Source organism: Tubulanus polymorphus, chromosome 4, assembly GCF_964204645.1.
Source record: "Tubulanus polymorphus chromosome 4, tnTubPoly1.2, whole genome shotgun sequence".
In the NCBI taxonomy this organism is placed as follows: domain Eukaryota; kingdom Metazoa; phylum Nemertea; class Palaeonemertea; order Tubulaniformes; family Tubulanidae; genus Tubulanus; species Tubulanus polymorphus.
In genome coordinates, this window is record NC_134028.1 from 15997710 (window position 1) to 16024317 (window position 26608).

Sequence of the window (26608 nt, forward strand, 5' to 3'; positions counted from 1 at the left end):
TAATATAAGTTTATGTAATTCTTTTTACAATGTATCGGATAAAACTTTTGAACATAGAGGGTTTATGATTTATATGAGAAATAAAGATAAATGGTTTCATATATTTTTAAAACCAGGATTATATAATTTAGAATCATTAGCGCAGGAAATTAATAGAAGAGCTCGGTTGAAAATCGGGGGCACTTCTGATTAAATTTAATAAAATTGATAGTACTAATAAAATAAGAATAAAGATATCTAATGAACAACATAAATTTATGGTAAACAAACCACTGGCTAAAATGTTAGGAATTAAACCACTTACAGTTACTGGAAACGCACAAGGCAGCTCAAATATAATACCTTTTACACACTTTTATATTTATTGCAATTTAATCGATCCTACAAAAACATTCGAAGCAACTAAAGAAACAATTTGTAGTTCTAGTATACTAAATATTTTACCGCTAAAAAATGTTAAACAATTTGGAACTCAAATAAATTATAATTTAACAGAATGTGATTTTAAACCTTGCATTCCTAAATTTAATAATTTTAAATTAGAAATAAGAAATCATAATGGATATTTAATTGATTTGAATAACTTTTCTGTGATATATGAATTAGTTATAAGATGTAGAGAGTAATTTTTTTCACTTTATAAATGAATATAACTGTTGGACCGAGTATATGTTTTGGATTTGATTTTAAACTTGAGAAAGAAATGAAATTTAACGTTAATGATGTAATTACACATATCAAAAATATCACATTTTCTAATGAAACAACATTTGAGTTTGAAAAAACAATAGATAAAGAAACTTTAAATGTAGAAAAGATTACTAATTTAATTAGAGAATCTTTAAGATATTATGAATTAGATGAAGATTTTATCATCGATGATATTAAAAAAAATAATAATTGAAATATATACAAATGAAACTAGTAATGAAATAAATGTTGAATTAATCATAAATAAGTTAACTAAATATTTTGATGATAGTAATTTTTTTGATAAATAAATGAGTGATAATAAGAGGATAATAACTGGATTATATAATGGCGCATTACTATCAGTTGGAACTTTTGGTTATTCAATGGTATTAAAAAAAAGTATTCAAAATGGGAAGTGTTAATGTTGATAGATTTGATATAAATGATATTTTAAAATTAACATTAGCAGTTACTTTATCTAATTTAACTATTGATTATTTGGAAAAACAAAAATATATTCCTCCCATATAAATACATAATTATTTTACTAAATAAATGGCTTCTGCAGTTATAACTATTATAGGATCGGAGTAGTTATACTGTCCCGGTATAGGCGGGTGTTGTTGTGGTTGTGGTTAACCGGAAGTGACGTAATCCAAGATGGCGACCGGAAGTGACGTAATCCAAGATGGCGACCGGAAGTGACGTAATCAAAGATGGCGACCGGAAGTGACGTAATCCAAGATGGCGGATCCAAGATGGCGGATCCAAGATGGTGGCAGGAAGTTATGTCATCCAAGATGGCGGATCCAAGATAGCGGGAAAATTTAAAAAATACATCGGGCGAGTTCGGGCAAAAGCTATTTCGGATACGGGTCTGGGCAAGATTTTTGTAACAATAGAAACAACATCGCCACCTACAATCCATCGACAATAGACAGGTCATTTCATTTAGAGACGAGACACACAACGAGCAACATGTACTCTCCGGTTATCTCATCGTCACCTAACGAAAACGACGTTATCAGCAACAAAATACGGATACATCAGTACCAAAGGAGAAGAAAAGTAAAAAGAATCTTGATATAGGTATGTATTTAACTCTCTCAGATTTTTTCAACTTATATTCTCAATATCAATTCGGGTTAGTAATCTATCCTAAATCTTATCGTTTCAGGAGATACAGCAACACCGAATTCTCTGAATGATAACACTAGCAAATCGGATACGCAGTTTTATCTAGGAATGCTAGTTTATGTCAGTCCTACTACGTGGAACGATACGAAAAGAATTGACATTCGACATTACGATTGTAGCGCAAAAAGATGGGCATATCCGACCAAAAATGGAATATCTCTATACATTCAAGAGTGGGTACATTTAAACTTTTGCAAAATGGAAATCGACAACGCAATCAATCGCGCTAAAGCTGGAGACTACGACTCTAGCGTATCCAGTTTAGGGAGAGATAATTACGTTAAAGTCTACAAATCTCGAGAGAGCCACCGCGTGTACGTTGATATACGATATTATCGTCTCGTCGATGACAAGGGTACCAGAGAAGCGACCAAAAAAGGTGTTAAATTGTCTCTTGCGCAGTGGAATAATTTGAAAGATATTGACTTAAGCGATATAATACCAGAACTCAAAACTACCAGACCATGTATATTCACTCACTTTAATCAGGAAGACTTTTGCTGTTTCTGTGCTACTAGAGACATTAGTGTTTTCGAGAAGATACGTGAATGTCCCGAAGTAAACAATCCTTCTGATATCTGAGTTACTTATTTTACATATTCGCATATTATTGTAATTACTTTGAAGAATAAACGAAAATGTCCTTTTTTATTAAATGATAACGAGCGTATTTTCTTTTACTCATGGGAGGAGTGCTCAAAAGGATCGAAGGTGGCAACGAGAAAAAAAACAACAAATTATTTTCATGGTTGAAATATCATATGTTCACGTTTTATTTTTCATAAAAGTTCTTATGAGAATATTTACACAAAGTCATAACAACATTCACATGGAGATAGCAAAGTAACAACGGAAGCAACACATTTTCTTGGTAGAAATATGAAAATGATATGTTTTTTATTCCATGGAAACAATAAGCTATGAGAATATTTACAAGATAATTACAAACTCAGTTCTTTATTGCATCAAAAAAAAAATAATTACAAACTCAATGGATTAGATTAATATATAAAATATAATACTAATATTTCAGTTCTTTATTGCATCAAAAAAAGATAATTACAAACTCAATGGATTAGATTAATATATAAATTATAATACTAATATTTCAGTTCTTTATTGCATCAAAAAAAAGATAATTACAAACTCAATGGATTAGATTAATATATAAATTATAATACTAATATTTCAGTTCTTTATTGCATCAATAAAAAAGATAATTACAAACTCAATGGATTAGATTAATATATAAAATATAATACTAATATTTCAGTTCTTTATTGCATCAAAATAAGATAATTACAGAGTACATACATTACAATAATATCTGAAATAAAAATGCAATACTAATATATCAGTACTTTATTGTGTCTAAAACAGATAATGATACAAATAAATATCAATGTAATATCTGAAATAAAAATGCAATACTAATATTTCAGTTCTTTATTGCATTGAAAGATAACTACAAATTAGATACATTACAATAATATCGGAAATCAAAATGCAATACTAATATTTCAGTACTTTATTGAGCCAAACAAAAATATTTACAAATAAGTAACTACAAATTGACTAGATAGAACTCATGTCCCTAAATTGTATGATGCCATTAGAAACGTAATAAACGGTATATTATCGGTCGCCTATATAATATTATTAAGCCTAATTAACTATAAGTATATCTCCCTTCCCCCGCTCCGATAGCTGACTGACAGTTCTATGCGTATTGAAAGACCGTTAGTAAATCATCGAAGCAAGCAAACAAGAGATGAAAAAATCATTTCGCGCAATCTGGTTTTGTTTAGTACTTCTGAGACCAATGTTACGAGGCAACTTTCCAGCTACCACTGTGCGCAAATAAACTGAGTTTACTGTCCAAGAGCCAAGACGGAGGTAACTTTCCAGCTTATCGCGGCAATGAAACTGAGTTTACTGTCGCAACATCAGAAACTAGTAACCAAACGGTAATGTGTTATATCTATTACCCGGATCAAATGCCCTTTTTGTGTACACGGCGCGGTAGGTTTTGGTCTCATCCTTGTTATAAATTACCCCCCTCCTTATATCTCGTTTAATTGTACCCGGATTATTTACTAAAAGCTTCTCACGGGTATCGCCGGTGATTAATTTAAGCGTAGATTTGAAATTGACGACTTGACTATTTCTGTAATTCAGATTTATCCCCTTGACTTTGCATTCATACGAATAACGGTTCGTCTCCGTATCAAGGACTTTATAGCTGTAATTTTTAGGTCCCCCCGAAACAAATTCAGTTATGTAGCAATTACGACCGAGCTCGTCTGTCATGTCGCCTAAGAAGTTACCAGTGTCTGGTTCCCATTCACCAGGCTTTACGGAATAGATGATCGAATCAGTGTCCGTATAAAGGTTTCGATCCCCTAGCTTCTCCGTGTATGTGTACAGTATGAGTCGAGCGTGAGCAGTTGTAAAAGCAGCTAAGGCAACGTTTGTTCGACTGTTTGGCTTGACAAACTCAGACTTTGTTTTGTAATATACACGGAGTACATCATCGTTACAGATGATTATGTCCGAAATTTCAACCGTCGAATCGAGAATCAACTCGTAAAATTCCCCCGGGTCCGAAATGTATTTCGCCGAAGTTTTGTTACTATTCTGACCAAATTTCCCCCACATACTGTTCAGACATAATTTTGCGACTGTTCGCAGACCCGGAATGTTTTCAATCTTATCCCCATCTAATTGGATACCTTCCCGCGCCGCGTATTCCGCTATATAGTTTAGTCTGTCATCGTCGGACATATCGCCCGATGGCCACCCACTAGATTCCGTCTTAACTTTCAGAAATTTATCGATGTACGACTTAAATAGACCAGTTCGGTTTTCGGACCAATGCCAAACTTCATGTAAAGAAACAATTTGATAACCCATATCAAGGGCTTTGATTACTTCCAGGGTTACCCACTCGCCCGTCAATTGCCTCTCCCTGTCAGTATGTTGGCACGGCGCGTCCTGATTAATTTCATCCACACACGTTCGGCAAAGTGGGAAAGTGAGTTTCCTACCGGACCTATATGGTAAGACCGGCAGGAATAATTTCCGCGGTGGAAATACAGTGCACTTGACTAATCCGTAATATTGCCGTATATCGCCGAAGTTTTCTGTTACAACAGTGGGATGGCCTATTGGATAGCTATATCGTGAATTTACAAATGGATATAGCGAGCAAATGTCAATGTATTTTATTCTCTCATCCTCGGATACTTTATGATATAGTTTTATCGCATTTGTTCGGCCACCGTAAAAACATTCACGAGGTTCAAGTGGGGGCAATATGTCCGACGATTGTACAAATTCTTTAAAGGCCGCATCAGTTCGGATCAAATTATGATAATCATGCTCCCAAAACTCTATCAGATTGTAACCAGCCCCCCTAATATTAGCTGCGCGATCAACCGTTGCCTGGTACAATTCTCCAATGGTTAGGGTCGGTCTGATCGCAGACTTTATACGGGGATTACTATAGCATTTGGGACACCCGTGAAATAAGCACCCGTGAAACTCGTATACCGTTTTTGTCGCCTCGTCGTATCCGTCTACCGAGTACTTACCGATCCTCTCCTCACCACCGTTCAGCGCGTGCTTTAGCCTGATACCCTGCTTTTCCGAAACCCATCTCAACCAGATGATGGCCATCTTTGAAAAATTAGCGTTCGGTCTATAACCACCGGGTGGTAGCAAAGCGATTGTATTGGGTTCCAGAAAACAGGTTCTCAAGGCCTCATTACACGCTGAAGCTATCGTGATGGATGAGTGGAACGGGTCGATACCCGTTAGATCGAATAGGAGCTGTTGGAAATGTACAACAGCATTCATCAGAATGTCCACATCTGATCTACAGTAATCAGTTAGCTCTTGCTGCATATTAAACACAGTACCTTTCTGAGAATTGTACCAGGCAACAAGTTTCTCCCTCTCCCCACTACTGAGTCCATCCGGATTGTACATTTCTAAAGCGGGCAACGCACCCACGTAATTCAAATTCTCTACCGTACAAAACTTGTACGGAAAGTACCCCTTTTTCAATTCGCGTAAACCTAGAGTGCTAGGTATTTTAGCTAGTCTCATCGGTAAATAATTAAGCGTATCCAATATTTTCAAATCCAGCTGCTGGACGTACATATACATGATTTTACCGCCGTTCGGAATAATCTCAGGTCTAATTGCCTGGTCTAGTAAATACTTCAAAATAAAATATCCGTCGAAGGATTGAAAATTGTGGGCGAATGCGGTTGCCCCTCTATTTTGGTCATTGAATAACCACTCACAGAATTCCGTTTCATTTTGGAACATGAATTCGTTCTTACCACAATGGGCACATTCTGAATCGCTCGTTATAGTCGAAAACTTGCACTCTTGCCAACAACGGTGTGCCATTCCAAAGATGACCTTATGAATCGAATCTTCCGTTGTCGTAGTCTCAAAATCAAACGCTACGAATTTCTTCACCTTCAATGACTCAGCATCGAATTCTTTCCCTCCCTGGAGGTACGGGTTTATCAAGACACCCGCCTCGGTATTAACGACGTGTGTGTCGTTTTTCTTGACACCGATATAGCATAAGTGTCCTATGGGTCGTTTTTCTTGACACGCCGAGCAATACTTAATACCGCAGTCGTGGTCGGCTGAGGCGATTTTTTCGCGTTTTACAAATTGACCGCATGCCTTACACCTCGCTCGACTGTCGCACAACGACATCCCGCTAGCCAAGCTTTTCAAATGATTGGCGTAGCACCCCTGTCCCTTGTAATAGATGTTACATCTATTGCAATGTATCGAATTCCCCGCTTTACAACCAACACCGAGACACAACCGACAGTGATCGAAACACGGATGTGCCTCCTTATGATTAAACGCTTTCCTACACTTATAACAGAAGTACTTCTTACACGTGAACGCTGTCATGCTTGTTATGACCTGAAAATGGTTATCGTGGTATAACAAGCAAATCTTTTTCTTCTCTGTTATTTTTTTCGATGCATACAAAACATCGAAATTGTAGTTATCCCCCGTCACGACCATGAGAAAGTAATCGTCAAGATGCTCATCGAACAACTTGACTTCGTCTAAGCCACACGTACCCAGCGGGACGCCATACTTGGTGTGTAGCTGTACGGCTGCATCTCTTTGAGCGCGTCCATCAACTCGTCGCAATTGCGCGTAAGCGGGATCATTGTCCGCATGCGCTTTGGCTACAACGATGCTTCGTGCCAAACATAAATCATCAGTGTTCCTTATTTGAACGATACAACGTTTTCGCTGTTTAAATTCATCGTATTTTAGCATCGTTCGCTTGATGCGATTTTTGTTTGGTTGTCCGGCGCCCCTGGGCATTCGAATAAAAATACAATGGAATATCAACCCCTTAAAATCAATCTTATCATTCGACTGCATCACTTTAACAATTTCTTCAAAAATTAATTCAGGGCTCAATTCTTCAACAGGTACAAGGGGCAAATTGATGTTATTATCCAAGTTTGGATGTTCAATGGAAAGGCGTATACGATCGCCATTGGTTGCCTCTACAAATGATAACATACCGTTTATCACATTACCAATAGCATCATATAATTGTTCATGTATGTCTCTCAGGTTAATTTCGGGCGAGTCTGCATCCTGCGATGGGTCGGTTTCCTCATCGGCAGCTGGACAATCGACGATTTCAGCCTTGTAAACGTCTGTACTAAGCCCCCACTTTTTGCTTCCCCGAGAACATACCTGAAAAAAGTAAAACGAATTAGAAAAAACTACAGACAAAATGGTTGACGGAAAAAAAAAAAAAAAAAAAAAACATACCCTAGTCACTTTGACGTTACCGAACGTTCGCTCTTCCGAATATTTTTAACCAACCACGATTTACCGCTACATGTAGGACCACAAACGAGTGTAGTTGCCGGATGAATTAGATGTGTGGGGCCTGTGTAGTATTCCGACATTGTTTGAACTTTTACGCGTATTCATTACGACAATTTAGCTTTTAATGAATATTGTTTAATTAAATATTATTCTGTTTTTTCAAAATATCTATAAACCAGGTACAATAGTATTTAAAAGCATTGTGTTCCAGTCCAAACATTTTTCTCAACGTTAAGAATTCGGTACAAAGATTTTCAATAGGAAAATACTATGCGGTTTAATAAAATATTCATTCAAAGATTTTCCGGTTGAGCAGAATTATTCGACTCTATTTTGCGGTTTGATTATATTTTTCTAAACTCTATTTTTTCAGAAGATGCATATCTGTCAGATCTGTAATGGTTCGTTCGCAACGAAACAAACCCTGCAGCGGCACCAGGTCGGTCATGAGGGAAAAAAGGGGTTCAAATGTCTTACTTGTGGTCGGGCATTCGCGCGCAAAGATGCCCTAAAGCGTCATGCCCGAAAATGTGGAAACAAAGAGCCAGGCCGTCAAGAACCGGCTGTGCCGATATGCGAAGACCGCGAGCCGCAGCAAGAACAGGCTGTGCCCAGTCAACAGCAACCATCCACATCAACAGCAGCAACGTGTTTTTCGTGCATGAAATGTAATGCGTCATTTCATCGAATACTCGACTGGAAGCGACACACCAACTTTTGCCGGAAAGGCGATGAGTCGGCAACCAAGCGCGGAAACATCGACGAGGAACCGGCTGTTGAGCAACGGACGAAAAGACACCGAGCAGCCAATGACGATGATTCGGAAGAGCGAACGTTCGGTAACGTCAAAGTGACTAGGGTATGTTTTTTTTTTTTTTTTTTTTTTTTTTCCGTCAACCATTTTGTCTGTAGTTTTTTCTAATTCGTTTTACTTTTTTCAGGTATGTTCTCGGGGAAGCAAAAAGTGGGGGCTTAGTACAGACGTTTACAAGGCTGAAATCGTCGATTGTCCAGCTGCCGATGAGGAAACCGACCCATCGCAGGATGCAGACTCGCCCGAAATTAACCTGAGAGACATACATGAACAATTATATGATGCTATTGGTAATGTGATAAACGGTATGTTATCATTTGTAGAGGCAACCAATGGCGATCGTATACGCCTTTCCATTGAACATCCAAACTTGGATAATAACATCAATTTGCCCCTTGTACCTGTTGAAGAATTGAGCCCTGAATTAATTTTTGAAGAAATTGTTAAAGTGATGCAGTCGAATGATAAGATTGATTTTTAGGGGTTGATATTCCATTGTATTTTTATTCGAATGCCCAGGGGCGCCGGACAACCAAACAAAAATCGCATCAAGCGAACGATGCTAAAATACGATGAATTTAAACAGCGAAAACGTTGTATCGTTCAAATAAGGAACACTGATGATTTATGTTTGGCCCGAAGCATCGTTGTAGCCAAAGCGCACGCGGACAATGATCCCGCTTACGCGCAATTGCGACGAGTTGATGGACGCGCTCAAAGAGATGCAGCCGTACAGCTACACACCAAGTATGGCGTCCCGCTGGGTACGTGTGGCTTAGACGAAGTCAAGTTGTTCGATGAGCATCTTGACGATTACTTTCTCATGGTCGTGACGGGGGATAACTACAATTTCGATGTTTTGTATGCATCGAAAAAAATAACAGAGAAGAAAAAGATTTGCTTGTTATACCACGATAACCATTTTCAGGTCATAACAAGCATGACAGCGTTCACGTGTAAGAAGTACTTCTGTTATAAGTGTAGGAAAGCGTTTAATCATAAGGAGGCACATCCGTGTTTCGATCACTGTCGGTTGTGTCTCGGTGTTGGTTGTAAAGCGGGGAATTCGATACATTGCAATAGATGTAACATCTATTACAAGGGACAGGGGTGCTACGCCAATCATTTGAAAAGCTTGGCTAGCGGGATGTCGTTGTGCGACAGTCGAGCGAGGTGTAAGGCATGCGGTCAATTTGTAAAACGCGAAAAAATCGCCTCAGCCGACCACGACTGCGGTATTAAGTATTGCTCGGCGTGTCAAGAAAAACGACCCATAGGACACTTATGCTATATCGGTGTCAAGAAAAACGACACACACGTCGTTAATACCGAGGCGGGTGTCTTGATAAACCCGTACCTCCAGGGAGGGAAAGAATTCGATGCTGAGTCATTGAAGGTGAAGAAATTCGTAGCGTTTGATTTTGAGACTACGACAACGGAAGATTCGATTCATAAGGTCATCTTTGGAATGGCACACCGTTGTTGGCAAGAGTGCAAGTTTTCGACTATAACGAGCGATTCAGAATGTGCCCATTGTGGTAAGAACGAATTCATGTTCCAAAATGAAACGGAATTCTGTGAGTGGTTATTCAATGACCAAAATAGAGGGGCAACCGCATTCGCCCACAATTTTCAATCCTTCGACGGATATTTTATTTTGAAGTATTTACTAGACCAGGCAATTAGACCTGAGATTATTCCGAACGGCGGTAAAATCATGTATATGTACGTCCAGCAGCTGGATTTGAAAATATTGGATACGCTTAATTATTTACCGATGAGACTAGCTAAAATACCTAGCACTCTAGGTTTACGCGAATTGAAAAAGGGGTACTTTCCGTACAAGTTTTGTACGGTAGAGAATTTGAATTACGTGGGTGCGTTGCCCGCTTTAGAAATGTACAATCCGGATGGACTCAGTAGTGGGGAGAGGGAGAAACTTGTTGCCTGGTACAATTCTCAGAAAGGTACTGTGTTTAATATGCAGCAAGAGCTAACTGATTACTGTAGATCAGATGTGGACATTCTGATGAATGCTGTTGTACATTTCCAACAGCTCCTATTCGATCTAACGGGTATCGACCCGTTCCACTCATCCATCACGATAGCTTCAGCGTGTAATGAGGCCTTGAGAACCTGTTTTCTGGAACCCAATACAATCGCTTTGCTACCACCCGGTGGTTATAGACCGAACGCTAATTTTTCAAAGATGGCCATCATCTGGTTGAGATGGGTTTCGGAAAAGCAGGGTATCAGGCTAAAGCACGCGCTGAACGGTGGTGAGGAGAGGATCGGTAAGTACTCGGTAGACGGATACGACGAGGCGACAATAACGGTATACGAGTTTCACGGGTGCTTATTTCACGGGTGTCCCAAATGCTATAGTAATCCCCGTATCAAGTCTGCGATCAGACCGACCCTAACCATTGGAGAATTGTACCAGGCAACGGTTGATCGCGCAGCTAATATTAGGGGGGCTGGTTACAATCTGATAGAGTTTTGGGAGCATGATTATCATAATTTGATCCGAACTGATGCGGCCTTTAAAGAATTTGTACAATCGTCGGACATATTGCCCCCACTTGAACCTCGTGAATGTTTTTACGGTGGCCGAACAAATGCGATAAAACTATATCATAAAGTATCCGAGGATGAGAGAATAAAATACATTGACATTTGCTCGCTATATCCATTTGTAAATTCACGATATAGCTATCCAATAGGCCATCCCACTGTTGTAACAGAAAACTTCGGCGATATACGGCAATATTACGGATTAGTCAAGTGCACTGTACTTCCACCGCGGAAATTATTCCTGCCGGTCTTACCATATAGGTCCGGTGGGAAACTCACTTTCCCACTTTGCCGAACGTGTGTGGATGAAATTAATCAGGACGCGCCGTGCCAACATACTGACAGGGAGAGGCAATTGACGGGCGAGTGGGTAACCCTGGAAGTAATCAAAGCCCTTGATATGGGTTATCAAATTGTTTCTTTACATGAAGTTTGGCATTGGTCCGATAACCGAACTGGTCTATTTAAGTCGTACATCGATAAATTTCTGAAAGTTAAGACGGAATCTAGTGGGTGGCCATCGGGCGATATGTCCGACGATGAAAGACTAAACTATATAGCGGAATACGCGGCGCGGGAAGGTATCCAATTAGATGGGGATAAGATTGAAAAAATTCCGGGTCTGCGAACAGTCGCAAAATTATGTCTGAACAGTATGTGGGGGAAATTTGGTCAGAATAGTAACAAAACTTCGGCGAAATACATTTCGGACCCGGGGGAATTTTACGAGTTGATTCTCGATTCGGCGGTTGAAATTTCGGACATAATCATCTGTAACGATGATGTACTCCGTGTACATTACAAAACAAAGTCTGAGTTTGTCAAGCCAAACAGTCGAACAAACGTTGCCATAGCTGCTTTTACAACTGCTCACGCTCGACTCATACTGTACACATACACGGAGAAGCTAGGGGATCGAACCCTTTATACGGACACTGATTCGATCATCTATTCCGTAAAGCCTGGTGAATGGGAACCAGACACTGGTAACTTCTTAGGCGACATGACAGACGAGCTCGGTCGTAATTGCTACATAACTGAATTTGTTTCGGGGGGACCTAAAAATTACAGCTATAAAGTCCTTGATACGGAGACGAACCGTTATTCGTATGAATGCAAAGTCAAGGGGATAAATCTGAATTACAGAAATAGTCAAGTCGTCAATTTCAAATCTACGCTTAAATTAATCACCGGCGATACCCGTGAGAAGCTTTTAGTAAATAATCCGGGTACAATTAAACGAGATATAAGGAGGGGGGTAATTTATAACAAGGATGAGACCAAAACCTACCGCGCCGTGTACACAAAAAGGGCATTTGATCCGGGTAATAGATATAACACATTACCGTTTGGTTACTAGTTTCTGATGTTGCGACAGTAAACTCAGTTTCATTGCCGCGATAAGCTGGAAAGTTACCTCCGTCTTGGCTCTTGGACAGTAAACTCAGTTTATTTGCGCACAGTGGTAGCTGGAAAGTTGCCTCGTAACATTGGTCTCAGAAGTACTAAACAAAACCAGATTGCGCGAAATGATTTTTTCATCTCTTGTTTGCTTGCTTCGATGATTTACTAACGGTCTTTCAATACGCATAGAACTGTCAGTCAGCTATCGGAGCGGGGGAAGGGAGATATACTTATAGTTAATTAGGCTTAATAATATTATATAGGCGACCGATAATATACCGTTTATTACGTTTCTAATGGCATCATACAATTTAGGGACATGAGTTCTATCTAGTCAATTTGTAGTTACTTATTTGTAAATATTTTTGTTTGGCTCAATAAAGTACTGAAATATTAGTATTGCATTTTGATTTCCGATATTATTGTAATGTATCTAATTTGTAGTTATCTTTCAATGCAATAAAGAACTGAAATATTAGTATTGCATTTTTATTTCAGATATTACATTGATATTTATTTGTATCATTATCTGTTTTAGACACAATAAAGTACTGATATATTAGTATTGCATTTTTATTTCAGATATTATTGTAATGTATGTACTCTGTAATTATCTTATTTTGATGCAATAAAGAACTGAAATATTAGTATTATATTTTATATATTAATCTAATCCATTGAGTTTGTAATTATCTTTTTTATTGATGCAATAAAGAACTGAAATATTAGTATTATAATTTATATATTAATCTAATCCATTGAGTTTGTAATTATCTTTTTTTTGATGCAATAAAGAACTGAAATATTAGTATTATAATTTATATATTAATCTAATCCATTGAGTTTGTAATTATCTTTTTTTGATGCAATAAAGAACTGAAATATTAGTATTATATTTTATATATTAATCTAATCCATTGAGTTTGTAATTATTTTTTTTTGATGCAATAAAGAACTGAGTTTGTAATTATCTTGTAAATATTCTCATAGCTTATTGTTTCCATGGAATAAAAAACATATCATTTTCATATTTCTACCAAGAAAATGTGTTGCTTCCGTTGTTACTTTGCTATCTCCATGTGAATGTTGTTATGACTTTGTGTAAATATTCTCATAAGAACTTTTATGAAAAATAAAACGTGAACATATGATATTTCAACCATGAAAATAATTTGTTGTTTTTTTTCTCGTTGCCACCTTCGATCCTTTTGAGCACTCCTCCCATGAGTAAAAGAAAATACGCTCGTTATCATTTAATAAAAAAGGACATTTTCGTTTATTCTTCAAAGTAATTACAATAATATGCGAATATGTAAAATAAGTAACTCAGATATCAGAAGGATTGTTTACTTCGGGACATTCACGTATCTTCTCGAAAACACTAATGTCTCTAGTAGCACAGAAACAGCAAAAGTCTTCCTGATTAAAGTGAGTGAATATACATGGTCTGGTAGTTTTGAGTTCTGGTATTATATCGCTTAAGTCAATATCTTTCAAATTATTCCACTGCGCAAGAGACAATTTAACACCTTTTTTGGTCGCTTCTCTGGTACCCTTGTCATCGACGAGACGATAATATCGTATATCAACGTACACGCGGTGGCTCTCTCGAGATTTGTAGACTTTAACGTAATTATCTCTCCCTAAACTGGATACGCTAGAGTCGTAGTCTCCAGCTTTAGCGCGATCGATTGCGTTGTCGATTTCCATTTTGCAAAAGTTTAAATGTACCCACTCTTGAATGTATAGAGATATTCCATTTTTGGTCGGATATGCCCATCTTTTTGCGCTACAATCGTAATGTCGAATGTCAATTCTTTTCGTATCGTTCCACGTAGTAGGACTGACATAAACTAGCATTCCTAGATAAAACTGCGTATCCGATTTGCTAGTGTTGTCATTCAGAAAATTCGGTGTTGCTGTATCTCCTGAAACGATAAGATTTAGGATAGATTACTAACCCGAATTGATATTGAGAATATAAGTTGAAAAAATCTGAGAGAGTTAAATACATACCTATATCAAGATTCTTTTTACTTTTCTTCTCCTTTGGTACTGATGTATCCGTATTTTGTTGCTGATAACGTCGTTTTCGTTAGGTGACGATGAGATAACCGGAGAGTACATGTTGCTCGTTGTGTGTCTCGTCTCTAAATGAAATGACCTGTCTATTGTCGATGGATTGTAGGTGGCGATGTTGTTTCTATTGTTACAAAAATCTTGCCCAGACCCGTATCCGAAATAGCTTTTGCCCGAACTCGCCCGATGTATTTTTTAAATTTTCCCGCTATCTTGGATCCGCCATCTTGGATGACATTACTTCCTGCCACCATCTTGGATCCGCCATCTTGGATCCGCCATCTTGGATTACGTCACTTCCGGTCGCCATCTTGGATTACGTCACTTCCGGCCGCCATCTTGGATTACGTCACTTCCGGCCGCCATCTTGGATTACGTCACTTCCGGCCGCCATCTTGGATTACGTCACTTCCGGTCGCCATCTTGGATTACGTCACTTCCGGTCGCCATCTTGGATTACGTCACTTCCGGTTAACCACATCCACAACCACACCCGCCTATACCGGGACAGTATAACTACTGATCGGCAATTGTTAACGCTTCAGCATTTACTGGTGGTGGTTATTTATTTAAGCATATTGATAAAAATGGTTCATTAACAGAACAAAAAAGACATAACTTAGCATTAGAAAAATATAATAAAGCAGCAGAAGAATATAGAGAAAAAAGACAAAACTATACGGATTATATTAACAAGGAATTATATGATCAGAAGATTTCACGTAGAGATTTTCAGTTGATGATGCAATGAGTTTATATATCGCGGTAACCAATAAAGAAAAATTACATCTATACAAACCTAAATTATCAGATTATTATACCCCAAGTAAAGAACAACAGAAATATGAAATAATTTGGATTTTAGGTGGAACAGTTATTGTTATATTTGTTGCTTATAAGTTTACTAATTAGTAATTTTTTTTTCTAAATAAATGGAAGATAAAGTTGATAATATTGATATTATTCCTCATGATATAAATAAAACTAAATTAAAAATATATTTAGAAAAACAAATATTAGAATTTGAAAGTGACTTAAAGATAAAAAAGAAAAAATATTTAAAAAGTAAAATTATATATTATCTTATTATTAGTGGTTCGGTTACAATTAGTTCTGTAATAACATTTCTAGCAATATTCAGTCCATTAACACCTTTAGCTATATCAATTGGTGTGTTAGGATTATCATCAAGTGTTTTAACTGGTATAAGTTCAAAATTAAATATAAAAAGTAATAAAGAAAAAATTAAAACTAATATAAAAGAAATTAATAAATTAAAGAATACACTAGATTATATAATAAGTTTAAATGGCCATATAACAGTTGAAGAACAAGATAAATTATTAAAAGAATTAATAAATTATTAATTTTTTAGTTATATAAATGGCAGATAGTTTTCCAAAAGCTTTCCAATATAATAAATCAATTAAATATAATATTCCAGCAATAGATTTTAATAAAGATATTACATATAGAAATGAAGTTTTAAATTCATTAATTAATTTATATATTTATGTTACTGAAAGTAATAATTTTCATGTAAAGATGGAAAATATATTTCATGTGTATACAATTAATTTCAAAAATTTAAATGAGGCAAAACAATGGTTATTAAAATCTAATATGAAGTATGGGCAGAACCAATTAAATTTTGCTGTTTATTGCGCGACAACAGGATGTGGAATTAGTTGGAATGATCATTTAAACAAACCAAGTTTACCATTGATGTTATCACTTTTTAGATTTCATACTTATTTTCAAATAAAATTAATATTAGATGAATTAGAATGTCCTTTACCAGGTTCAAAATATTTCAAAGAATTAGATAATAATATTAATTTATGAAAGTTTTATAAAATTTGTAATGAATTTAATATAGATATAAATAATTCTGATTTTAGAACAAAAATTGGAACAATAAGATCACTTCCTTGCCCTAAAAAGATTGCAGAATATTGCGCACTTCCCATACCATCTAATAGCTTTTATAATATTTATAATAATAAATTAGGTTATGGTAAAATAGAAACTAAGGATTTAGAAACATTAAATTTCAATAAATTACCGAAATTTTATGATAATTTAAAACAAGAAAACAATAATGGTTGGGTTCATTTTATTTTAGAAAATAGTGAATGTTTTACTAAATCAGGTATAGAAAGAATAAATCAATCTATTAGAACTTATTTGATATGTATTTTAGGCGCGCAAGTTGAAACAAGATCCCCAATGATTGGAAATTTGAATACATCATTTGATACACAGAAACAATTTAAAGTATTATTTGAAGATTCAATTCATAACGATAAAAATAGATCGATTCCAGAAAACATTATAAGATATCAAAATTATTTAGATAAATCTCATGTAAGGCTTAATTATTGTATAGGCCCTAATCTATTAATTATTTCTAATGATTTAGTATTAAAGATGGGAAATATAATTGGTTATAATAATCTAATTAAAACTGCAACAATAAATAATTCTTTTGGATTGAATGATATAAATAAAAAGATTATTACTGCTCCAAAATTAATGGAAGGTGAAAAAAATAAAAAACATATTCAATCAACAGAAACTAAAACTAATAATATTAAATTAAATAATGATTCTAAAATAAAAGATTATAATACATCAGAAAATGGTGCCGTACGGCACCCACACGGTGATAATAGAACTGATATTATTCAACATGATATAATTAAACTAAATGATGATAATAAATCCCATGAAAATACTAAATTAGCTATAACTTGTATAGGAATTGTAATCGGAGGAATATTATATTTTAAATTTTAATTTTTTTTATTATGTAAATGGATGTAGAAGGTGGAGAAGATTATGAAATGGAAAACATGAGAAATAATAATGATGCCAATACTAACGATGATGATTATATGACTGCTGATACTAATATTGATAATGATAATGATATAACATATAATTCTAATTTAGCAGATAGTGGTTCTAAAGCCCCATCAACAGATGAATTTGATAGAAGAACTAGATCGAGAATACCTATTGAAAATGAAAATACAGGTTTATTAAAGGAAAATTTAGAATATAATGAGTATATTTATAATTTCAAACCTATATTTGAAAAATCTGGATATAATATAAATGCCAGAGGCGCCAGACTTTTAGTACAAGAATTAAAATCTTTAGATGGTGAATATTATTATCATTTGAAAGATGATTATTATATTGATATCTCTTATAAAAAACAAAACAAAATATAAGCAGAATCAACTTTGCTTAAGTTAGACCTATCTAGAATTAAAAGAATAAGAAATAGTAATGAAATAGAAGATGTAACACACGAAGAAATTATTAAAAATGAAAGAGTATTTAAACAAAGAATTAATGAATTATTTGAAACAATCGATAATAATTTAGAAACAGAAACAACTTCTGAACAGAATATAACTTCCAAAACTAGTAAACTTAAATCAAATAAAGTTCCAATTGAAAAACTTTTATCGAATGGATTACTTGATGCAACAGATCAAGAATTAGAAGATTTAGATATATTTTCTGATAAAGCAATTAGAGAGATTATTAGTATAAGAAATGCATCTGATAAAATTGCGCATGATAAAAGTATGAGATTTTAAAATTAGAACTTTAGAAAAAGAATTAACTGATAAAAATAAAGAAATAGAACAATTAAAATTAGATAGAGATAATAAAGTTATTGAAGAAATTGAATTTAAAAAAAGAAATGCATATTTAGAAAAAGAAATAGATGATTTAGAATATAACATAGAATTACAAAAAGAAGAAATTAAATTATTATTAAAATCATATGATTATAATATTAATAGATTAAAAGTTATTTTTAAAGATTTGTTGATTAAACCAGATTCTAAAATATCATTGAAAGATAGAATAAAGTTATTATTTAAATTAGAAGGAATAACAATTCTTTCAATTCTAACATCTGTAACTATGTTATTTACAACAATTGGTTTAGCTATATCAAATGCTTTAAAATCTACTCCTACTCCCAATAAACCAGATAAACCACCGAGTAATAATTCTATACAAGATAAAGTTAAAGATGGTTTAAAGAAATTAGCAAAATATTTATGGGAACTATCTAAAAAATCTGCTGCAGCTTTATCAGGAATTATTGCATCAATTGTTGGTTTTATATTGAAATCTGCAGGAAACATTATTAACTTTGCTGCTGAACATATTATTTTATTTTTAATAACTGTTGTAAGTGCTATTATTTTTGGATTAGTAAACATGTTAACAAAAAATAAATAATTAATTTTTTGTTAAATAAATGAGTGGGAGTTATATCAATCCTTCGAAGAATATCTAATGCTATTAAAGCAGAAAGATCACATCATATAATTACTCATAACCCTTCAAATATTAATCCCGATGAAACTTTATATGTTAGAATCCCTCGATTAACACAAAATACTTTTTATGTTCCAAATAGTATTTATTTATCGGCCGATATAAAAGTAATCGGTAATAATAATAATTATGTTGTTGATAATGTTGGAAGATATTTGATTAAAAAGTTAACAATAAAGATTGGTCCAGAAACAGTTTTCTCATTAGATAATTATAATTTATTTATGCATTATAAAGATTTATGGTTAACTAAAGAAAATAGAAATAATATGATATTTCAAGGCATCCAATCAGAAAACCAAAATAAATTAAGATCAGAAGCTAATAGCGCAATATTAACTAATGCTGTAGATAAATTGATAAAAAGTATATATGGAAGCAAATATAAAATTCCATTAGACTTTGAATTGATAAATAATAATGCACCTTTATATAAATACGCAATTCAAGAAGACGTTATATTCGAAATAACATTTGCTCCTGTAAATGAAATTGTATTATCTAGCGTTGTTCAAGATATGAGTTATAAATTATCGAATATATGTTTAGAATATGACACAGTAACTGATGAAAATATTTCAAGTATAATTCAAACTAAATACAATCAAGGATTTTCATTATTATATGATTATATTGATAAATTTAAAACCGTAACTATTAATGCAAATGATGAAATAATTAATGAGAATATTAACTTCCCAAGAAGATCTATTAAAGGTATATTAATATTTTTTACCATTGCAACATATACTAATGGCGCAATAAATGTTGATAATTATTACAATCCTGAAATAAAAAAAGTAGAAATAACTATCGAAGGAATAGCAAATAAAATATTTTGTCAAGGAATGAGAATGATTGATCAATGGCCAGAAATTAGAAAACATTTTATGAATGAAAAAGTGAAATCATCTGAAAATTGTAATATTAATCAAATTGATTATTATACCGGTAATAAATACACATTATGGTTAGATTTTAGAACAACAGAGGATAATTCATTACATGGTTCTGGAAAAAAACTACAAAACACTAAAGATGGAATACAATTATTCATGACAAAGAATAAAGGAATCAAAAATTTTAAAATGCATATTTATATTATATCTGACGCGCAATTAAATATTGTAAATTCACAATTAGATAGTGTTATGTATTAAAATTTTAACTTTAATAAAAATATATATAATAAATGGAAGGAGGTAAAGTATATGAAAGAATCAAAGCTGATAAAGAAATCAATGATGATTTGTTTTATGTAATACCTTATAAAAGAATAAATGAATATATTGGAACATTTTTATTAAATGAATTAAATCAATACAAAGAATATTTAATTGAACGTAATAATAATATTGATATAAAAATAGAAGATAATATTGAAACAAAAATAGAAGATAATATTGAAACAAAAATAGATAATAATATTGAAACAAAAATAGAAGATAATGTTATACCTTCTACATCGAATGATGATAAGATTGAAACAAAAATAGAACATAATATTGAACCTAAAATAGAAAAATCAAATGTTCAACCAAAAGATAACATCAGATGTATGTATTGTGAAGAAGATTTTGATAATTATAATGATTATTTATTACACATCAAAAAAGATGAACATATTTTACAATTAGTAAAAAAATATGCCAATATATATAAAGATAAATGCAAAGAGGATCAGAATTATTGTGCCTTCTGTAATGAATGTATAACAAAGGCTAATTGGGCAAAACATTATAAATTAAAAACAAAAGGTGGAAATGATTCAGCCCATGCAATACAGGTATTTAAATCTTGGTGTGAAAAATGTAAAGAATATGTAATATATGATAAACAATTGAATCATAAATACTCGATTAAACATATTGGTACAGATAATGTAATAGAAAATCCAACAGTTATAAATCCAAAATTTAATAATATGAATATATTAGATTATCGGTGGTATAGAAAAACATTTATAGATTATTTCTTGAGTAATGATATAGTTACCATATTGAAAAAGTTAGATAACTTTAAACCAAATGTAACTTATGCAATGAACTTATTTGAACTTAAATATGATGATTTTAGAGAATTTTTAAATAAACATCCATCTAAAACTGAAATCGAAAATTATATTCCAAAAATATTTTCAAGAGAAACATTCAATAAATATAAACTCGGGAATCGTTCAGGAATTATACCAATGAAAATGCGAAGGAATATATGGTTAGAATATGATAAGCTTAAAGAAAAATATGAAAATGAAAATGAAAAAGATTAAGTTCCATTTATATATTGATTGATGAATGGATGAGTTGGATGAGTGGAAGAGTGGATGAGTGTAATAATATATTTATTTGTATATGTATATTTTTAACACATGAATTGGAAGAATAGTATGAGTATAAATATAATATTTGTATTCTTTATTAAATTTAACACAATATATATATTATTAAAATAATATTTAAATGTAGTATAAAATTGATAAAATAACTTCAAATCAAACTCTTACTGTTTTAAAAATAAGAAACATATGTAAATTATATATTATTACACTCATCCATTCATCCACTCATCCAATTCATCCAATTCATCCACTCATCCATCAAACATATTCAAAATTCTATAATATTGTAAATTAGGATTTTATTTTATAAATTTATATTCATATGGAAATTGTAGTCTTAGTAATAATTTTGAACCTTTATTATTCTTTAATTTATTCATATATTCATCATGTAATTCAGTAGGTATAATTTGATTTTCTTCCAATGATTGTTGCATAGATTTTTTATCTTTGTTATAAAATAAAACTAGAAATCTTATATTCTCCCTAAAGTCTTTAACAATTGAATTATATTTTTGATTTAAAACCCATGTTGTTATCCCAAAATGTCTCCCGGAGAAAGCTAGATAACATAACTCACTTTCTCTCACTTTTGAATCATGTAAATTTGCGCAATCATCTATAATGAATAATGTATTTGATCCTTTATAAGTATCAATTGCTATTTTTATACAATTATCTAAATTTTCTTTTACTGTTTTAGGATCTAATATAATAAACTTTTTTATCTGAACTATATCTCTATTATATGTTTTATTCATTTCATAAGTAGGACAGAATAATATTATATTATCAAAATGATTCTTATAAATAGTTTCTAACAAATCTAATATGAAATGTGTTTTACCACAATTGGTTACTCCAGTAACTAACATATTATGCGGTTCAAATATAAATAAATCTTTATTCATTTATTCTTTTAATTTTACTAGATAAAATCCATTCATTAAATTTATCATCGTATCCTTTATATTTCACCAAAGAATACTTTTTTCCTTTAAGAGATTTTGTTTTCAATACTTTTTCTATTTTGTATTCTATTTCATCTGGATTTGGTACAAGTGATAATTCTTGTTCATAGAAATAACCTAATATTTCTTCATCTTTTAGATCTTCTAATTTATAAACAAAAGGTTTAGTTAATATTATCTTTTTAATTTTGAATATTTCTTCAGTAAAATTTGGAGTATAACCTTTATAAAATGTTTTTCTATATTTAGATATTCTAACGTGTTGTCTAATTTTGAATCTAGGTTCACCGAAATCATGTGTAACAAAGGCTCCATATAAATTATTCCAAACTATTTCCGAATTATCTTCTTTTCTAGCTTGTATAGGTTTCATATTCATAGAACTATGTTTAGAATTATTATAACCTTTCACTAAATCATCTAATATATTTATAGACTCATCGATATATTTATATGTTTCATTAGCAGTAAAGTATTTCCACATTCTAGTTTTCAATGTTTTATTAAATCTTTCTATAATAGATGCTTTTTTATCTGAGTGTGTTGAAAAATAGTCTACATCGTTATCAGATAATAGTTTTTTAAAATGTTTGTTATAAAATTCCTTACCTTCATCAAATTGTATCTTATCTGGAATAGCTTCTTTAAATATAGATTTAAAAGCATTTGTCACTTCCATACCAGTTTTATTTTTGATTGGAATTGACCATGCGTATCTACTGAATATGTCTATAACATTCAGTATCCAGAAATATCCTTTGTTGTATTCCTCTAAGTTCTTCATGTCAATTAAATCTGCTTGCCATTGTTGATCGATATATGAAACCATAACTTTTCTTGTTAAATAAGTTTTATCCATTTTCTTGTGGATTTGATATGTTGGTTGATTTTGTAACCATGATTTTAATTCACTATATTTTATACCACCCTGTGGGTGCCGTACGGCACCATTAACATTTTAATTTTCAGATTTAATTTTATTCCATAATTCTGTAACGTTAGAATATGATACTTCACTCTCTGGGTTATAATATAAATCTCTTAAATATTGTTCTTTTTTCATTCTATTTTAATCCATTAATAATAATTTAGATTTAGTTTCAATGGCTTTATGATTTGACTTATTTTCTGGTATGATAGGTTTACTGTCTGTACATGGATAACTAAGTTTCCGATCATTGGAATCATCTTTATCATCAGATTTGAACTTTGATTTATATATTACACCGGATAATATAATAACTGTTACTAATCCAATTGTAATATATAATTTATAATTACTTCCAGCATTAGAAGAATCAGATGGATTATTATTTGAATCAATATCAGATAAAGTCTGTGATTCATTTATATCAGTTAATTTCTTTTTCTTAGCTTTTTTTAATTCTGAAGATCTTTTACCTAATTCTCTTGCCCATTTAATTTGTTTCTCGGATCTAGCCTTTTTCTTAACTCCATCACTCATTTATTTTAGTTAATTTTTGTTCTGATTCATTTTCTGTTTCGACGTTTGGTTGTAGTACATCTGTTTCGTTCTTACCTGATTTATATTCCATAGGTTTGATGTTCGAAAATGTTATGACACCAGTAGAAATTAATGTCATAACCGATCCTAATTGAAATGAAGCATATCCAACCCATTTTTGTAATTCAGTCATAACTAAGTAGTCATTTTTCAAATCACTATATAATTTATTTTCATCATCAATTGGTATTAACTGGTTACATAACTTAGAATAACATTTGACAATACCATCTGAAATAGAATCATTTATTCTAGCTAATCTTGCTTCTTCATAAATCTTAAAATATTTTATTACTTTATCTGGTTTCATAGCATCTAATTCTTGAAAAGTAATAGTCTTAGTTAAAAACTCCTTAGTTTTTCCACCGGCAATCAATAGTTCTAGATGATGCTTACAATACAAATAGTATTCATAATCTATATTGTTATTAACTTGAATAGAATTAGAAACAACTGGATCCTTATTATCACTTATACCCAAATCATCTAATGTCTTTTCAATATCAATACTATTCTTACTCGATTTCTTTGACATTTTTATTAGAGAAATTTAATAAGAAAAATATTATAAGTATTATAAAATGATACTAGTATCTCTTTAGATTAATACTAGCTTAGTTAAAGGTAAAGAATTTTAGTATTAGTTATTGTTTTTTTAGTATTTTTTATTTGTGATATAAAGTATTCTTTTTTGAAAAGAAAATATTAAAAATATAATAGAAATAATAGATAGTTGAAGGTATGTAATTTTTATTATATTTTATTTAAAATCTATTATTCTTTAACCACTCATTAAAGACTCAACGTATTGTTCATTATTTGGATCATTGTTCCATTGATCAATAAATTTCTTTGCATTTGTTAACTGTTCTAAATATAACTGTAAATCTAGTTTATTAGATTTAATTATGTTTTCCTTCTTTTCTAAAGGTCTTAAATTCTTCCAATTCCAAATAAGTTTTTTATTGTATTCATCATTCATGTTAAATTTAGAAATCGGCAACACGTGATCAATATGGTAATAATCCCCATAATTATCTATATTCATTTTATCATCGAATTGAAATATAATCCATGATTTGAGAAATTCATCTGTACAACCCAACAAATTAGATAATGTTTCTGAATGTGTTTCTTTGTTGAATAATTGTGTTAATCTAGATCTTAAGCATTGTTTTAATCTAAAATTAAGATCTGTTTGATATCTTCCTGTCATATGTTCTACCATATAATAATTATAATGTTCTATATTATCTTCTCGATATTGTTTGGTATATAGTTTAAAACAAGTTTTACAGCAATATTGAAAACCATCTTTGCTAATCTTACGCTTACTAAATTCTGTTAATGATTTATCTAATTCACATTTAGAACACTTCTTGTAGTATATGTTTATAACGCCAGTGTTATTTGTAAAATTGATAATTTGTGGTTGTTCTGGTTCCATTTATTATACGTATTTTTTTTACTAAATTGGTTAATAATTTTAGAATCCTCTTCCATTTCTTCGACCAACGTCATCCTTTTTCATTCCTCGCTGCTTTTGATAAGTTGTTTCGATTCCTTGATATCTAAATCATACCAGTTACAATACCCGCGTCACATGCGGACATACAGGCGCGCTTTTGCTTAATGCGCATGCGTTAATCATAATTATATATTCATTCTATAAATTCTGTAAAATAGAAACAACACATGCGTTACATGCGTCACATGCGGCCATTTATGGCCGGTTTTGCTTAATGCACATGTGTTAATCATAATTATATATTCATTCTATAAATTCTGTAAAATAGAAACAACTGAACATAGAAAATTCAAACGCATTCATGTCCCTCGTCACATGCGTTACATGCGTCACATGCGGGTTTTGCTTAATGCGCATGCGTTAATCATAATAGAAACGACTGAACATAAAAATTCACAAATCAGATTTACACAATACATTATACAAGTTGTTCAGTCATTTCTTCCAATACATCATTTGATTTCTATAAATACAATTTATAATTACAAACATTTTTTCAATTGTTGGTAAATATTTAACTACATCAACAAATGTTAAACTTAATCATTGGAGTCTTAATGTTTTTGAAATTCTTATATTTCTTCGTCGATCTTTTGGTGATTCTATTGGTTTGATATCCATTGTTGTTGATTCCTCAGTCAGAAAGAGTATCTTGAGTTTCTCTATCACTTCTTGATTCGTATGGCGTTTTATTAATCTAAAAGATATTAGCGATAACTCTAGCTATCTAAAAGACATACTAAATACACTTAAATATATCTAAAGGTTTCATATTTAATAGCCTTAATAACTACAACAAACAGTACTTACATTTAGATTTATAATTGTAAACTATAAACTCCTAATTTCGTTTCGAAAGATAGAATATCCTGAGCACAATATTACAGCGTACATTCATTTCTTGCCACGTCATCTGGCTCCGGTTCTAGAGTGTTCTCTCTCTGCACGTTTGTAATAATGAGTCATAAGTCTCGGCGTCATAGTAACAGCTGTAACAGCTGTGAATTTATAGATTTATTCCATAGCTCTGTACATTGAATGTATATAGGCTCAAATAGAATCATTTTCTAGTATAAACATCAGATCCTTGATATCAAATTCCTCAACGTATTGTTTATTATTTGGATCATTATTCCATAATTCAATAAATTTCTTTCCTTTTGTTAACTGTTCTGAATATAACAGTAAATATTCTAGTTTCAATTTATTCTCATAA

The 26608-nt window shown here is 32.3% G+C and overlaps 3 protein-coding genes across 3 annotated transcripts; 2 read left to right on the forward strand and 1 right to left on the reverse strand.

Annotated features, from left to right (window-relative positions):
• Window positions 1-3843: 3843 nt before the first annotated feature.
• Window positions 3844-7868, reverse strand: LOC141904330 (uncharacterized). Its single transcript, XM_074792916.1, has 2 exons — window positions 7749-7868; window positions 3844-7650 (listed from the first exon to the last, which is right to left on the reverse strand). Exons 1-2 carry the CDS (start codon window positions 7866-7868, stop codon window positions 3844-3846), a joined length of 3927 nt encoding a protein of 1308 aa, XP_074649017.1.
• A 296-nt stretch (window positions 7869-8164) lies between these two features.
• On the forward strand, window positions 8165-9083 carry LOC141904332 (PR domain zinc finger protein 5-like). Its single transcript, XM_074792917.1, has 2 exons — window positions 8165-8647; window positions 8730-9083. The coding sequence occupies exons 1-2, from the start codon at window positions 8165-8167 to the stop codon at window positions 9081-9083; spliced, it is 837 nt and encodes a 278-aa protein (XP_074649018.1).
• Window positions 9084-10127: 1044 nt separating this feature from the next.
• LOC141904197 (uncharacterized) lies at window positions 10128-12946 on the forward strand. The gene has a single exon (XM_074792748.1). It carries the CDS (start codon window positions 10155-10157, stop codon window positions 12534-12536), a length of 2382 nt encoding a protein of 793 aa, XP_074648849.1. The 5' UTR covers window positions 10128-10154; the 3' UTR covers window positions 12537-12946.
• Window positions 12947-26608: the final 13662 nt, after the last annotated feature.